General features: G+C 41.4%; 1 protein-coding gene across 2 annotated transcripts in view; it reads right to left on the bottom strand.

Moving 5' to 3' along the window:
* Positions 1–2,505: 2,505 nt before the first annotated feature.
* LOC126162239 (esterase FE4-like) overlaps positions 2,506–16,488 on the bottom strand; it is a 253,161-nt gene continuing 239,178 nt past the window's right edge. For both annotated transcript variants that reach the window (XM_049918612.1, XM_049918611.1), the window contains exons 9-11: positions 15,022–15,154; positions 3,178–3,298; positions 2,506–2,960 (exon numbers count right to left, since the gene is read on the bottom strand). In XM_049918612.1, the coding sequence (XP_049774569.1) occupies positions 2,807–2,960; positions 3,178–3,298; positions 15,022–15,154 (408 nt within the window). In that variant the 3' untranslated portion in view covers positions 2,506–2,806. The remainder of the gene's footprint in view (positions 2,961–3,177; positions 3,299–15,021; positions 15,155–16,488) is intronic.

Genomic DNA, 16,488 nt, shown 5'->3' with positions numbered 1-16,488 from the left:
TGATTTAACTGGAAGATCTGTACTTCCCACTTTCATATCAACAGCCTCAAAATGCATATTGTAGACTTCGGGATAAGTAACAGGTCAGTGTTTCACCAAGATTGTGGAGAAAAGGGGGGGGGGGGGGGGGCGGCATGTCACTCTCCAACAAGTGTTTACCAATAAGTAAGTGGCGGAAAATTATGGGTATAGGACGGCTTAAACATGTGGAAAATGAGATTTTTATTATTCACTCACTGTATTTCACATTTATTATTCCTTTAAAATCGCACAACAACTTCAATAAAACACAGTTTAATCATTCACACATTTATTTCACAATTATTTCACTTTTAAACTGCAAATCCTCTAAGAGCTGTCTTGAATCTTCACGAGTCTCTCTCATAAACAGCCTTGATGTGGACAGATACGTACAGCAACCAGTAATCAGAGTCAGAACTGTGTCTGCAAAAACACAAGGATTATTAAACAATTTTTGCTGTCATTAATTACTAGCAATATAATTGACAGAGTAGATTGCTAATATTTGCTATAATGAATATCACATTTGCAAGAACGATCTCACTGAAGTAATTAAGTCCACCGAAACGCTTAGAAACTAACCTCGCATCTGACGAAAACGGTCTAAAGACGCAGTGGCAATTTCTTCCGATCTGTTGACAATGATATTTTGAGTTATCACTTTACTGAGTGACTGAAATGTAGTTCAGGTACCTGTGAACATAACAATATGTTAGAATTCATTTTCTAAATACGAACTATTACGGTACTGTACGGCTACTTACATATTAATTACACTATTAATATTTTCACAGTTGTTTCTTTAATACAAAATTAAAGCCAACGGAAGAAAAAACGTAAAACATACTTGCCAATGACAGGTTTGTTGAGATGCAATTTTCTGTGTTGACAGATGTAACTTTTTCATACGGTGGTAAGTCGCAGAAATCGCAGGAATCACAGAAATCGCAGAAGTGGCAGAAGTCACAGAAATCGCAGAAACCGCAGAAGTAGCAGAAGTCACAGAAATCGCAGAAGTAGCAGAAATCGCGGAAGTAGCAGAAATCGCAGAAATAGCAGTGGCGGAGGGATACGCGACCTATGTTCCTTAAGTGCGACTCTTAACTGCGACAAATCACAGTTAAGAATAACAGATACTGAAAAGTAGCATTCACAGAAATCACTGATATCGGAAAATCGCAGTTTAGCCCATCACTAGCAGTAATACATGAGCCGTGCACCACCTGTCACAGCAGGTAGTGTGAGAAACATCTTACGACCTTGTTATGCTGCTGCTCAGCCAGCACTGCCGGCGTGCAACATTAACGCATGCAGCACTGACGCCACTAACAGTAGTGAAATTTCCGCAAGAAGTAAAGAAATCCACGTCGTCTGTTTTTCCTCCCTTATTTTTCCCTTGTGTCTGACAGGTTTCGGGTACCGTATACATTTTCAAGCACAAGTGTATTCAGCGCAAGAATTAGTTACAACTACTGTTTGTGTAATGAACGTTGCAATCAAGTAGCAAATATCGAGTTGTAGGTCATGCAACAATCCTGTATTAAAAAAAAAAAAAGAAAACAGCACGCTGTAGTAAAATCAGTCCATACAGTGTTATAAGCACAACTTTCAGATAGCACCTAAAACAAACCGAGTGTGGTCGCACAGAGGTTAGCACACTGGATTCCTGTTTGAGAGGACGACGGTTCAAACTCGCGTCCGTCCATCCTAATTTAGGTTTTCCATAATATCCCAAAATCGCTTAAGGCAAATGCCGGAATGGTTCCTTCGAAAGGGCACGGCCGATTTCCTACCCCATCCTTCCCTAATCCAATGGAACCAAGGACCTCACTGTTCGGTCTTTTCCCCCACACCAAGCAACCTTCAACCAACCTAAAACAATACGTTTACGCTGCGTTGTCAGTCGCTGTTTGAATGTGCCGTAATACGGTACCATCAGCAAAGCAAGTAAAAGTGCATGAAATTTCGAAATAAAATGAAAAAATAAAGCGTCATATTTTATTGTGTTATGAAGTTCCCATTCAATCAGATTTACTGTTCGGAAACTGTGTATTCATCTCCTACAAAAAATTTATTACTCATTCCAATTACTATTTTGTTTGCTCACTAATGTCCTTCGTAAAAGAAGGAGCGTGATGTTTCTACTGAAATCGTTCAAACGTATTTTCTGGCAAGTAGCATGAATGCAGAGATTATAATGACGACAATTATCCATGTGCCACCAAAACATGACAGCAGAATTACTTTCTTTGTATTCTTCTTGGCACAAATTGCATGTAAAAAGTTAATTTGAAATAACTATACAATTAACCTTCCAAAATGAATTGCAGCTCAAATAACTGTTATTTTGGTATAGTATGGTGATAAATAGACAGAATGGAATGGTTAAGGAAAATCATATTATCAAGGTATTCCAGAATGTATTTATTTTGAATTTCTGACAGAGACCATTACACATTATAGATTTGTAGAAGAATCGTTATCTTTTTCACAATACAAGTTAAGAAAAGTTAGGGTACAGCTTGCGAACATACTAGCAGTTTAGTACAACTGTGTCCCTGAAGACTGCAGCACTATTACTGTAAACTGGCTCAGTGCAGAACAATGTGAATTTACAATACTTCATATTAAATAGTTTCTGCCGTCTGAATATATGTATTCCGTACTAACATACGTCATTATCTGTAATAGTGCACCAAAATGTTGCTCTTGAAATTTTCCATTTAACCAAGTGGCAACTATTGCGAAATTGTTTTACTATGCTTATTACTGACACGATATGTCTTTACGGCAGCAGGTTGTGCCAAAAGGTCATGTATGGTTCGAAAAAGTTAGTTCTGAGGCGAAGAGGTCTCGTTATCTCCAGATAGTAAGGGGATGATTTGTCGTACTCCTTCCAAGTCTCCGTTAGTGTGGATGTCAGTTCCGGGGTTGGATTGCTGAAACAATAATAATTACATTATCGGATGCTCATTTTGATTTGCAAGAATCTTATGAGAGTATCGATTAAAGTAGCACCATTTCCACTTTGAATAGTATGGTGAGCCATGGACGATGAATTCATATGGACGTGTTGTTGTTGAACTAGCGCAACAGACATTTCATCTTATCTATAATCTGAAAAAAATGTAAATATTTAGCATGATGATTACTTACTCATATTTAGCAAAGTTTGTAAACATAGTTATCATCTGAGCCCGGATTATACCTCCATCCGAATCAGGATCCAGAGAGTTTGATGCGTGCATGTATTGCACCTGATCGGAGTGAGCTGCACCTGAAAGTAAGTGAAAAGGATGTAAGAAAAATGTAGTGCAGGTTTCCTACATAAGTTTACTCATTATGTATTTGTCCGGCATTTGAGATAGACCTTCCCATTCATTTCGGCGATATTCATGTTTGTTACTGGACCTGCAATTTCCCTCACCCATACGCGCATCAGCTCAGAATAATAGGCTTTCAAATGTTCACGAAAGTTCTATCCAGCGGTTGCATCTAGTGGGAGGCATGAGGAGGCAAACACAGGGTTGCGACATAGTTTCGTGTGCGAGATTGATAACATCCAGAATTCTGCAGTGGGCCATTATCTTTTGCCTAACATCTTTAATTGCTGTTTGCATAGCAGATACATCCCACTGCTTTCGAGCTCGTGAAGTCATTTCAGAAGCAATTCCTATAAGTGAAACAGGTTGTGAAAGTACGGTACAGATATGGAGTACTTGGATACAACTATGGAATACTAGTGTTACATATCAGTGACATAGCCACCCTAATATTCAGAAACGCAAACAAAATCGAAAATTAAGTTTAAGTAGGCAACAAATACGCCACTTTACGGCTTAATGTATTCGCTAAACGCCTATTTACAAAATATATTAACAAGTTATGTATTATGACAAGAATGAAACTGTAACAACTATGCCTCCTAGTGAATTTGTTAAAACGGCTACACTCACTCACAATGGTTGTCGACTGTGATATGAATGCATCCCATAGCAGTGTAACAGTTTGATAAACGTAGTTTTTAAGTAGCTAACCGAAGTACAGCACTTAAAAGGGGCGAATTAATAGTATTCCATATTACTAGCCCTATTTCACATTTTACCTGTTCCTCTAATAGTTGCTGACGAACATATTTCGACCAAATACGTTGCTGACAAGTTCGATGGTCTACATGCAAGAGGAATCCGTAGGGTGTGGCAGTAGTAGTACACATTGTTTTTTGAAGTGGGATTATACTGTCCTCGTCACATATGACGTTGCTTAAACAAGGGTCCGTTAGTACCCTGTGGTCCAAATCATCCATAATGAAATAGATTCTGTCGATGAATAAAAGATCATATCTGTACGCAGTAGTACCCCAAACTGTCACCCCTGCAGTTCGTCCGCTACACACCGCTGAAGTGAAGACGACGATCTGGGGTCAGCGTGGTATTCTCAAGCACATATGAGGCCTTTACTTTATGATACGAGGGTTGGTTGTGGACCTTTAAGCACCACCTCGAAAACTTCAACAGCGAACAGGAAACTTGGTTTTGGTCATTCTCTAGATTATCAACCTTCAATGCGACGCATTTTTTACAACGGCAGATAACTTGGTGGAGACCTTGAACGACGTCATAAATTTTAATTTTTTTCGAAAATTTTGCGTTTGTAGATGTCGATGTTATTAAGATCGATAATAACCTGTTTAAAAAAGATTATAACACTATTGCACTATCTGTGAACTGAAGTGACTGAATGCTGTGTAAAAACACTGATGGCAAAAAAATAAAATGAAATACAAGAAGCAGTTGTGCGACAGGAAAGAAAATTGGTAAGCTTGTTCCTACACATGGAAGATGATGTCTATTCAGATTTCGCGCCAGTTGTGAGAGCGCGGCGCTTGTAGCGCCAGTATGAGGATGCAGAGCAGGGCATTAGTTATCTTTGAGATTTGGCATCTACATCTACATGGTTACTCTGAAATTCACACTTAAGTGCCTGGCAGAGAGTCCATCGAACCATTTTAATACTACTTCTCTACCGTTACACCCTCGAATGGCGCGTTGGAAAAAGGAACACCAAAATTTTTCCATTCGAGCTTTGATTTCTGTTATTTTATTATGATGATCATTTCTCCCTACGTAGGTGGGTGTCAACAAGATATTTTCGCATTCGGAAGAGAAAGTTGGTGGTTAAAATTCCATAAATAGATCTCGCCGCCAAGAAAACCGCTTTCGTTTCAGTGACTGCTACCCCAATTCGCGTATCATATCGGTGACACTCTCACCCCTATTGTGCGATAACACAAAACGAGCTGCCCTTCTTTGCACTTTTTCGGTGTCCTCCGTCAATCCTACCTGGTAAGGATCCCACACCGCGCAGCGGTATTCCAGCAGAGGACGGACAAATGTAATATAAGCTGTGTCTTTAGTGGATTTGTCGCATCTTCTAAGTGTTCTGCTAACAAAGCGCAGTCTTTGTTTCGCCTTCTCCACAATATTATCTATGTGGTCTTTCCAATTTAATTTGCTCGTAATTGTAATTCCTAGGTATTTAGTCGAACTGACAGCCCTTAGAGTTATGCGATTTACCGTATACCGAAAATTTATATGATTTGTTTTAGTACCCATGTGGATGACCTCGCACTTTTCTTTGTTTAGTGCCAATTTCCATTTTTCGCACCATACAGAAATTCTCTCTAGATAATTTTGTAATTGGAATTGAACGTCTGGTAATTTTACTAGACGGTAAATTACAGCGTCATTTGCAAACAATCTAAGGGGGCTGCTCAGATTATCACCTAGATCATGTATGTAAATCAGTAACAGCAGAGGGCCTATGACACTACCTTGCGGAACGCCAGATATCACTTCTGTTCTAATCGATGATTTACCGTCTATCACTAGGAACTGTGACCTCTCTGAGAATAAAACTACGAATCCAATCACATAACTGAGACGATACTCCATATGCACGCAATTTGATTAATAGTCGCTTGTGAGGAACGGTATCAAAAGCCTTCTGGAAAACAAGATCCCTTGCCGACAGCACTCATTACTTCATGGGAATAAAGAGCTAGCTGTATTGCACAAGAACGATATTTTCTGAATCCGTGTTGGCTATGTATCAATAAGTCATCTTCTTCTAGGTGATTCACAATGTTCGAGTACAGTATATGCTCCAAAATCCTACTGCAAATTGAGGTCAGTGAGATGGGTCTGATGAGATGTTAGTTAAAAATACTTTTAAAGCTAGAAAGACACCATTACTGACGCCCCAGTGAGTTTGAACGAGGTCGTGTAATAGTGCAAAGAGAAGCTGGATGTTCCTTCCGCGATGTGGAAAGACTTGGCAGGAATGTATCCACTGTATATGTTCGCTGGGAGCGGTGATCTCAGAGAACGTTCGGTCGCAATAAGACGTGGCTCCGGACCTCCATGTCGTACTACCGAGATGGAAGGCCATCATTTTGGGTGCATGGCTCTGCCGCATCGTACTGGATCTGCGTTGAGTTGATTTAACATAGTGACGCTGGATAACCACTTGTGTTTTATAGAACAGTTGAGATGTGTAAATAATTAATTAGAAGGTCAGTTGTGAAGGCCTAAATATGAAATTAAATTCTTTCTCCTTGTAGTTGCCAGTAATTCAGAGTGTCTGTTTGTTTACGTGCTTGGCTTCCTAGCTTACAATTAATATTTTAATCGACATGTGTTTGTGCAGTTGTAATTTTTATCGGGTTCATTATGGACTATGGCCTCATTACTTCTAAAAATGGAATGTTAACAACCTGTTTAGGATGTTATTTTGTGGCAACATGTGTTTTATAACAAATTAAATCTGAAAATAAGACTTTATTGTGTGTGTGTGTGTGTGTGTGTGTGTGTGTGTGTGTGTGTGTGTGCGTGAATAGTAGTTTGACACTTAACATAAACAATGAATTTCTATGTTGCTGACGTATTTGTAACTCATTTTAGACGTTGAATTAACATTGTGACTCTTGACAAATATCACAGGATAATTTAGATGTGGAAATGTGTGAGTTTCAACTGTGCATTACACGAAGTGTAGAGCTAAAAATTTTATCTCACTTACTTGCTTAGGATGTTGTATTTCAATCGCAAGTGTACTATAATAATTTTGATGTGAAAATAGCGTAGAGAGTTCACAACCACGTGTTAGACATAAATTTGGACTGATATTGGTGTGTGTGTGTGTGTGTGTGTGTGTGTGTGTGTGCATGTGTGTTCCTGACGACGAAGATCATCTATTTCAGACATGGAAATATTACAAGCTACACCTATTATATGATTATTTGATAAATACCTTTGAACATCGTGCGCATTTTATATCGTGTGGATATTTTCGAACATGACAAAAAAATAAGATCATTTGGATACTTCGCAACATGGTGTCCCTCTCAGAGTATTCAGATTCATTTTCTGATTTCTTAAAATTTCCTGCCATCTGGAATTTTTAAATTTCTTGGCAGTTCTACCTTGTATATTTTTCTTTCCAGTGCCATCTTGGATTTTAGAATTTCTTGGGTTTTTTAATTTTCTGAGTCTGCCAATGATTGTAGTACTGCGACTGCAGCATCGACTTTCGCCTGATGTCTGAACTTTGGCCCAGGTAACCGATTGATATACTACAACATACATTCTACAATCATGAGCACTTTTTCATGTTGCACTGTAGACACATCCTTCGATACTGAATTCATTCGGGGTTTTATTGTTGGGACTTGTTACTTTTACAAATGTTTCTCTATAAGAAAAATATCACACATAAGGTAATAATACTATTAAAAACTCCAAAAAATTGACATGGAATCTGAATGTGTTACGCTGCAAGGAATTACCAATTGTAAACCACCGGTGCTGCTGTCATCTTGCAATTCCTAGAATTAGTATTCGCCACTTGTCTGAGAGTAGGGCAACAGCAAATACATGAAGCGTACAGCGATGCGTCATTCAACATCAGTTCTCCAATGTAGAACTTGTAATTGACTCATTTTAACACGAAAGTGAATTTATGTTAGCAAACAAAAACGAACAACTGGGTTTATGGAGCCTCGTTGATGTCGAACTACCAGTCTTGTGTAACTTTCAACTGCTTGGCGAAATCGGTCATCTATATTTGTCAATCCGTTGATTGTCACGAAATATGTGATTGTGTTTGTAGCTTTCTTAGCCTTCCAGGCCATAAAAGTTTACATATTTACAACTGAAGAATAACTGATTTATGAGTAATCATCACGTCAGCGAAATCGCTACGTATTATGAGGCCGTCAGATGTACGATAAACTGGCAGTGGGGGTTGTACGCTGAGCCAACAAGTCATGGGATAACGGTATGCACACATGCAGATGGCGGCAGTATTGCATACACAAGGTATAGAAGATCATAGCCTTGGCAGAGGTGTCATTTCTACTCAGGTGGTTGGTATGAAAAGGTTTCCTACGTGACTAGGGCCGCATGACGGGAATTAACAGACTTTGAACGCATAATGATAGTTGCAGCTAGACGCGTGGCACATTCCATTTCGGAAATCGTTACAGAAATTCAATATTTCGAGATCCACAGTGTCAAGAGTGTGCCGAGAATACCATGTATGAATGCAGAGTCTCGCGGCGGTAACATTGAATAAAATGTTCTCGGGTTTCCAACCGCGTCAATTAGTTAAAACTACACGAGCTTTCGGCTAAGCACTCCTTGGCCATTGTCAAGTGTTATGACTGCCAGTGGGCTGTTGGTGCGCCCTTATATACGCTAGCTGCTGGCTGTGACGTCACTGGTGCCCGTGACATTGCCATATATGGGCATGTTTTGAGTCGGCGTTCGATGTGCCCTCTTCAACCGCGCGATCGCTGGATCCCACGCAGCGCTGAGCTGTAAGCCACCGTCTCTATTCAGGGTGTTTGTGATAATTTTTATTTTAATAGCTTCCTGTATTAAACTGTCCCAGAAGCCGTTAGTGCGAGCCATGACAGAGGTATCGTCAAATTTTATGTGGTGACCATTTTCTAACGCATACTCAGCTAACGCAGATTTCTCTGGATAGCGTAGGCGATAATGCGTCTCATGTTCTTTCCTGCGTTGTTCCACAGTGCGCACTGTTTGTCCGATGTACTTCTGGCCACACTCACAAGGTATTTTGTAAACCCCAGGTGTTCTGAGACCTACAGCGTCTATAACTGGTCTCAGTAATTGACGGATTTTCGTTGGAGGCCTGAACATCGATTTGATCTTGTGTCTTTTCAACAGGCGGCTTATCTTGCCCGACACAGAGCCACAGAATGGCAGCAAAGCAAGTTTCTTTTCCTGCTCTTCGTCGCTGGTCTTATTCTGATATTTCCCAGAAATCACTTCTTTCACTTGATGGGTGCTGTAGCCGTTATTCCTGAAAACTTTGCGTAGGTGGCTCAGTTCGTGGGGCAGGTTGTCGTCGTCTGATATTGCTCTTGCACGATGTACCAATGTTTGCAATACTGTGCGCTTCTGTGCTGGATGATGATGGCTGGTGGTGTGCAGGTACAGGTCTGTGTGGGTGGGTTTTCTGTAGACGCTGTGGCCAAGGCACCCATTTCGTTTACGGTGGACAAGGACGTCGAGGAAGTTCAATGCATTATCTTTTTCCACCTCCATGTTGAACTGGATGCCATTGAGGTGTTCCAAAAACTCGTCTAATTTCTCGCGTCTCGTGTAGTTTTAACCAATTGACGCGGTTGGAAACCCGAGAACATTTTATTCGAGAATACCATGTTTCGGGCATTACCTCTCACCATGGACAACGCAGTGGGCGAAGGTCTTCTGTTAACAACCGAGAGCAGTGGAGTTTCCGTAGAGTCATCAGTACTAACGGACATGCAACACAGCTTGAAATAACCACACAAATCGTTTTTTGACATACGACGAACGTTTCAGTTAGGACAGTGCGGCGAGATTTGGCGTTAATGAGCTACGGAGCAGACGACTGACGCGAGTACCTTTGGTAACAGCACGAGATCGCCTGTAGCGCCTCACCCATGTTCGTGATGATATCGGTTGGATCCCGCACGACTGGAAAAACGTGGCCTGGTCAGGAGGGTCACGATTTCAGTTGGTAAGAGCTGATGGTAGGGTTCGAGTATGGCACAGAACCCACGAAGCCATGGCGCCAAGTTGTGAACAAGGCACTGTGAAAGGTGGTGGTGGGTTCATAATGGTGTAGGCTGTGTTTACATGGAACCGACTGAGTCCTCTGGTATAACTGAATCGATCATTCACTGGAAGTAGTATTGCCGGGTACTTGGAGATCGTTTGCACCATTCATGGACTTCATGTTCCCGAACAATGATGCACCATGTCACTTGACCACAATTGTTCGCGTTTGGTTTGAAGAAAATTCTGGACAATTGTAGCGAATGATTTGTCCACCTAGGTCGTCCGACATGAAATCCATCGATCATTTATGGGACATAATCGAGAGGCCAGTTCTAGCACGAAGTCTTACACCGGCAACACATCCGCAGTTACGAACGGTTATAGGGGCACCGTGGCTTAATATATCTGCAGGGGACATCCAACGACTACTTTTTATTGAGTCCATGCCATGTCGAACTGCAGCACTACGCCGGGCAAAACAGAGGCGCGACACGATGTTAGGAGGTACCCAAGACTTCTGCCATCTCAGTGTACATACACCGGTGGCTACCAAAAGTGCAATATCAGAAGGGATGACAAATAACATTGTGCGTTGACATAATAGTTTGAAGAATACGTTGTTGGAGCTTTTAGTGTATACATTGTGGTACATGCAGTAACGGAGGTGCCGGTTCTGGCAGCAACAGTGGCCCCAAATCAGGTGGGCATTGACTCGAACAGAGCATGATTGATACACTGAGGGACGTCATCCCGTGCTGCGTCAACTCACTGCCAGAGTTAATAAGTGTTAGTGGGTGGTGAGCAGTGGCGTGCAAGTATCTCGGCAACCTATGACCAGATATTACAATGGGCGAGAGTTCTGGAGAATGTGCTACTCGGGGCAACAGTCAAACAACCTCTGTATCGTTGTACGTCAAGATGACAAGGCTAACATTTGATCTCATGTTATCATATACAAAGATAACGTCACAGAGGCCTCAAAGATTCAGCACCACGACCGTCCTTAATACATGACAAGTGTCCCTGCGGCTGCTGCTGCGGCTATTAGAACCTGATGTGATCGCGTTCTGTACCCAATGCCACCGAAAACCATAAGGACAAGTGTTGTGCCCGTATGACGATGAGAAATACAACATGGGAACTTTCGTTCTCATCAGAGGCCTGACATGAATTCGTTCACAACGATAATGTACGCAGAAACATGACCTCCTTCAAATATGATATCGTGCCATACCTGTCTCTCTCTGCTGCCAAGGGAAGCTGAAACAACGGCCACTGCGCTGGTGGTCCGAGCTGCTCCAGACGGCGTCACACTGTCTTTATGGATGCTGGTGCAAACTAACCCATTTCTGACTGGATGTCTGTCCCATTTGGAGCTAGTCGAGTAGTGTCGTATGGAGTCTGTATGGCGCTCAGTTTGGTCCACTTGAACCTAACGGTTCCACATTCGCGTAAGAGTGGTGTGACCCCAAAGCAAGAAGCAATAAAGAATAACGACAAACCGCAGTCTCTATACACCACGATCCTACTGCTGTCGAATTCCGACACTTGCTGGTAAAGGTTTCTCCTCGTTACACAACAAATAACGCGTTCCATTGCTATTTTTCAGTAATAAGCCCACTGCATGATGCTTCCTTACATTCAAGAAATTTTTGATATGGGCTCCTTCTGATCCCAACACTTCCTCCAGGTATCATTAGTTCCCTGCTGCTCCATTGTATAATTACGACAGTCTCTCGTCGCAGTGACTTAATTCAAATGGTTCGAATGGCTCTGAGCACTATGGGACTTAACTTCTGAGGTCATCAGTCCCCTAGAACTTAGAACTACTTAAACCTAACTAACCTAAGGACATCACACACGTCTATTCCCGAGGCAGGGTTCAAACCTGCGACCGTAGCGGTCGCGCAGCTCCAAACTGTAGCGCCTAGAACCGCTCGGCCACCTTGGCCGGCTGACCTAATTCGGGGCTCTGTTAGAAATCCCACGATTTCTATATGCACACCTCTTTGTGTCAACCATTTGGTCGATGCTTGCATATCGATATGGCCTTAAGCAAGTTCACTCATATTATTATGATTATTGTTATTATTATTAGTATTGTCATTATCATTTAACACATTGTCATAGAGGTAATGTACATTGTTTCGGAGCGAATCTGAATGTAAATCTTCCTGAAAGTCGTAACAGCCCGAATCCACACTGTCACTTTGGAGCATCTCGTTTTTAGACATTTTGTTGGGTTGTAAAGGGTGTTCCAAGTAAAACCGGTACGCCTCACGTACCGGTTCATCATTTCTATTCGAACTGCTTGTGAAGTGGCAACACTGTCTCGAAAATAGGCTAGACTGCATTTTAGCGAAAAGTTGAGTGCAGCTGTCTGTCCATGCGTCAGTTGTTGTGACAAGCTCGTATTGTTGAGTTCTACAGAAATGGGCAGTTTGCATTAGAACAGCGAATTGATATTGTCGTTACATAAAGACGGGCTCCATGAAGGAATGTAAAGAAATGTTTTAAACAAAGTATCCCGGTAGGGATGTTCCCACGACCAGAGCTAATCAAAAGGTAGGATCTCTTTAGAATGTGCTAACGAATAGGTGGCCGACAGCGAGGACCCACGTAGGGGTCCCACGTCGCCAACTAGCCACCAGGACCACCCCCCAGCCCATGTTAAAAAGCTAGAGCCCTCCAGAAGAACAGTATAGATCTTACGATAACACTAAAAGGACAACCCCCAGCTGCAAGTTTTAGCGTGAGACTTTTTCGCGTCTCTGTTACGTCAGGACCACCCCCCAGCACATTTTAAAAGATAGAGCCCTCCAGAAGAACAGTATAGATCTTACGATAACACTAAAAGGACCACACCAGCTGCAAGTTTTAGCGTGAGACTTTTTCGCGTCTCTGTTACGTTGCAAACTTTAAAAAATTTGCCCCACCACGAAAGGTATAACGTTTCTCATTGGATAGACAGAATTTTTGTAGGCAGAGCTTAAGGTTAACATTCAGACCCTGATTGGTCAGATGAAAACGCAGCCAGATAGTTTTTTTAAACCAACTTCGGTAAATTGTAGTAAGGAGAAGTTAGGAGAGAGTTGCTTCCGAGATGGCGAGGTGAGCGGAGCTGTGCTGCCCGCCGCCCCCTGACGAACACTGACAAGGTAATGAACACACGCGATGCCGCATAACAGCGCATAAAGCTTCACTCAGAACTGCAGAAGTCTCATCTGTTACACCCCCTTTTTGCGTAATACTAGTGTCGATCGTCAATTAAAGCTCATGGTGTTCACATTTGCCACTTAAAGTAAAATACTGAAACGCGATGATTTTTCTGTTATATAGTTATTGAGAAGCCACATCAGCCACTGTAATTTACGACAAGTTAGATAAGTAATTAAAGATAATTGAGGGTCACTGTAGACCATTCTGATACTTTTCTCTCTTGTGAAACTTAATTTAAACCTAGATTATAGATGTGATATGACATAGTTCATCCTTCGATACATTGTAGAACTTGGAAACCCATTCAGGGAATATTCGTTCACATTTTGTTGAACGCAGTTGGTTTTTACCATCCTGTATTAAAACATTTCCTTTTATCAATAGTGCAATTTATGAACGATGTTTTGTGAGTAGAATAAAATTTCCAATGGTAAACTTAACTGCTTTTTCGACGTTATTTTACCAGCTAACTAAAAATAGGAAAGCCTTGAACCCCTTCCACTAAATTAAGTTAGTATTAAGATTCGTTTACAGGGAATGCAGTGGAGCTGAGGCTTAAATCATTAAGTATTTGGTTATATCATCGCTAGTCTCACTGAACTCTTCTGAATTCTACATGTCATGTGTGGTCTGACGTCTCCTTACCAGCAACAGGCCCCAGGTTCAAACTAGTCAATTCCCTAAAAAACACGCTCAGAGCGTCGTTGCGCGAAAGTGGTAGGGAGACACGATATAGAACAAACAGACACCACACAGAATGTTTAGATGGTTGCAGGACAACCCACATATTCTGGATCAAGAACCTCTCCACGCAGAGAAGGTAGGTGTTTGGAATGCGTTGTCCGGCATGCACTTTAATGGCTCCATTTTTTTTTTGTTAAACCTTAAACAGTACCAGATATTTGAGATCTTTGACTCTTTCTATGCTCAATTAACAGATGCAGGGAAGCTATATGCAATATTCCAACAAGATGGAGCAACTGCTCACACATCCAACGTGTTCCCTGAAGACAGACTTGTCAGTAGAGGTCTCCAACCACCAAGGTCCCCCGACTTTAACATCGCGTGATTTTTATTTATGAGATAACTAAAAAGCAAAGTGAACGGTGACAATCCTCGCACAACAGAGACCTTAAACGGGACGTTACTATAGAAATTAACATCGCACCTGCACAATGACACTGTGTTACTGGTAACGTCATCACACGAAGCAGCCATGCCTGGAATTCATAGGGTCACAACTTCTGGCACTCTTACAAACAGGTAACCACATGTTTTAACGTCATTATCTGTTCTTTTTTATTTAGTTCATTCTTGCTTGAATCCCGGGAGGTTTTATGTGGGACGTTCTGCTATTTTATAGTATTTTCAGAATTCATGCTGGTTACTAAAGAGTTTCCATTCTGTACACGCTATTTAGTAGACTCAATGTATGCTATAATATCGTCTGAGATTCTGCAGACGATGAACTATAAACATTTTCTTTTAAGAAGAAAGAGAGTAATAAGTGATACGTTTTAATTATCTTCGAATTGAGTTACATTTGTGTGATAAAATAAGCTGAATGTCTAAGTAAATGTCCAACATCGTACAACCAATAATGACATATTATCTTCTTATTATGTTCTATTTAATGAATTTTAATCCTTACCTGGGCCGCCAGGATATGCACTGAGAGGACCAACGAACGAAAACAGGTACTGGAAGACAGGCTTTGAAGAATAGTTAGCCATGCTCTTAACAGCAGCGTCCAATCCTTCCACAAAAAAGAGATGCGAATCGAACTGTAAAGTGTAATAAATACATCATTAATATTTCCGTGTGGTTCAGAAACTTGAAAAATGGAGAAAACTTTAATATCCTACTATAGTTACGCCATTAATGTATTTTACACATTAGGAAACAAACTTGAATATCACATAGCCTACAAATTTTATTCTAAAGAACAATTATGACCTTATTAAGTGTATGAATGCTCTGACTGTACCAGCTCAAGCTAAATTTTTATCCCTAGACATTTTAATCTTATACAGAAGAATAACTGTAGATGAAATAGTCGAGACAATAAAAAACGAAAACAAAATAGTTAGCTGACAGGAAGTAACAGAGTTTATAAGTTTACTTAGTCTCGTATTCTCACACAATTACTTCTCTTTCAACAACAAAATTTACAAGCAAAACGCAGAGTCTGCAATGGAAATCCCTTTTAGTGGCCTAATAGCTGAAACTATGGTCAGGGGAGGGCTGGCAGCAGCACAGTACAACCGCTCTTCAGCCAATTGGTTCTACAAAAATACAGAAGGGTGATTACATAAAAATGGGGGATAAAAGGGTAAAATAAAAAAACACAGTAAACGGAGATGATGGGAGTTAAAATATACACTAAGATTGGGACATGCAATGGGAGACAGTTAAAAAGTCGACATAAAGTTAAAAGACCACAGCTGGCAAACCAAAGTGCACTTAAAAAACATTGGAAGCAAACACAAGTTAAAAGTCGGCTACAGGATAAAAATCACAGAGCAAGACACTTAAAAAATCACAGGGAAACGACAGAGCACTCATGAAGAATAAACAACTGGTGTTGGGAACTTGCCAGGGAGGGAGATGAAGAGGGGAGACAAGGCAGGAGGGAGTGCAGAGACACTGAAGAGGAACATGGGAGAGGGAGGGGGTGTAGGAGGGGCAAAACCACACAGGAGAAGGGAGGGGGAGGAGAAGGAGGAAGGTGGGGTTAGAGTTGGTAGGAGGGGTAGACGTCAGGGGGAAGCTCATCATCCGGGAGGAGTAAGTGCTGGAAGTTGCTTTCGGAAAGGAGGTGGAGAGTCTGGAGATGGAGAGAGGGCGGGACACAACGGTAAAGCGCGACAACGGGGTGGACAGGAAAGGCGGCACCAGGGGGTGAGGGGATTGAGTCGGCGGACAATATACAGGGTGCAGATGTGTTCAATGGAAAGGAGAAGGTGGGGGAAGAGGATGCGGTCGTAGAGGATGTGCGTGGGGGACAGAAGATGGATACAGAAAGCAGGCCGAGCTAATAGCTGAAATACTGGGTCATCAAAAAGTCAGTATAAATTTGAAAACTTAATAAACCATGAAATAATGTAGATAGAGAGGT

Source organism: Schistocerca cancellata, chromosome 2 (genome assembly GCF_023864275.1).
Source record: "Schistocerca cancellata isolate TAMUIC-IGC-003103 chromosome 2, iqSchCanc2.1, whole genome shotgun sequence".
Lineage (NCBI taxonomy): Eukaryota > Metazoa > Arthropoda > Insecta > Orthoptera > Acrididae > Schistocerca > Schistocerca cancellata.
This window is presented reverse-complemented; position numbering and strand designations above follow the sequence as displayed.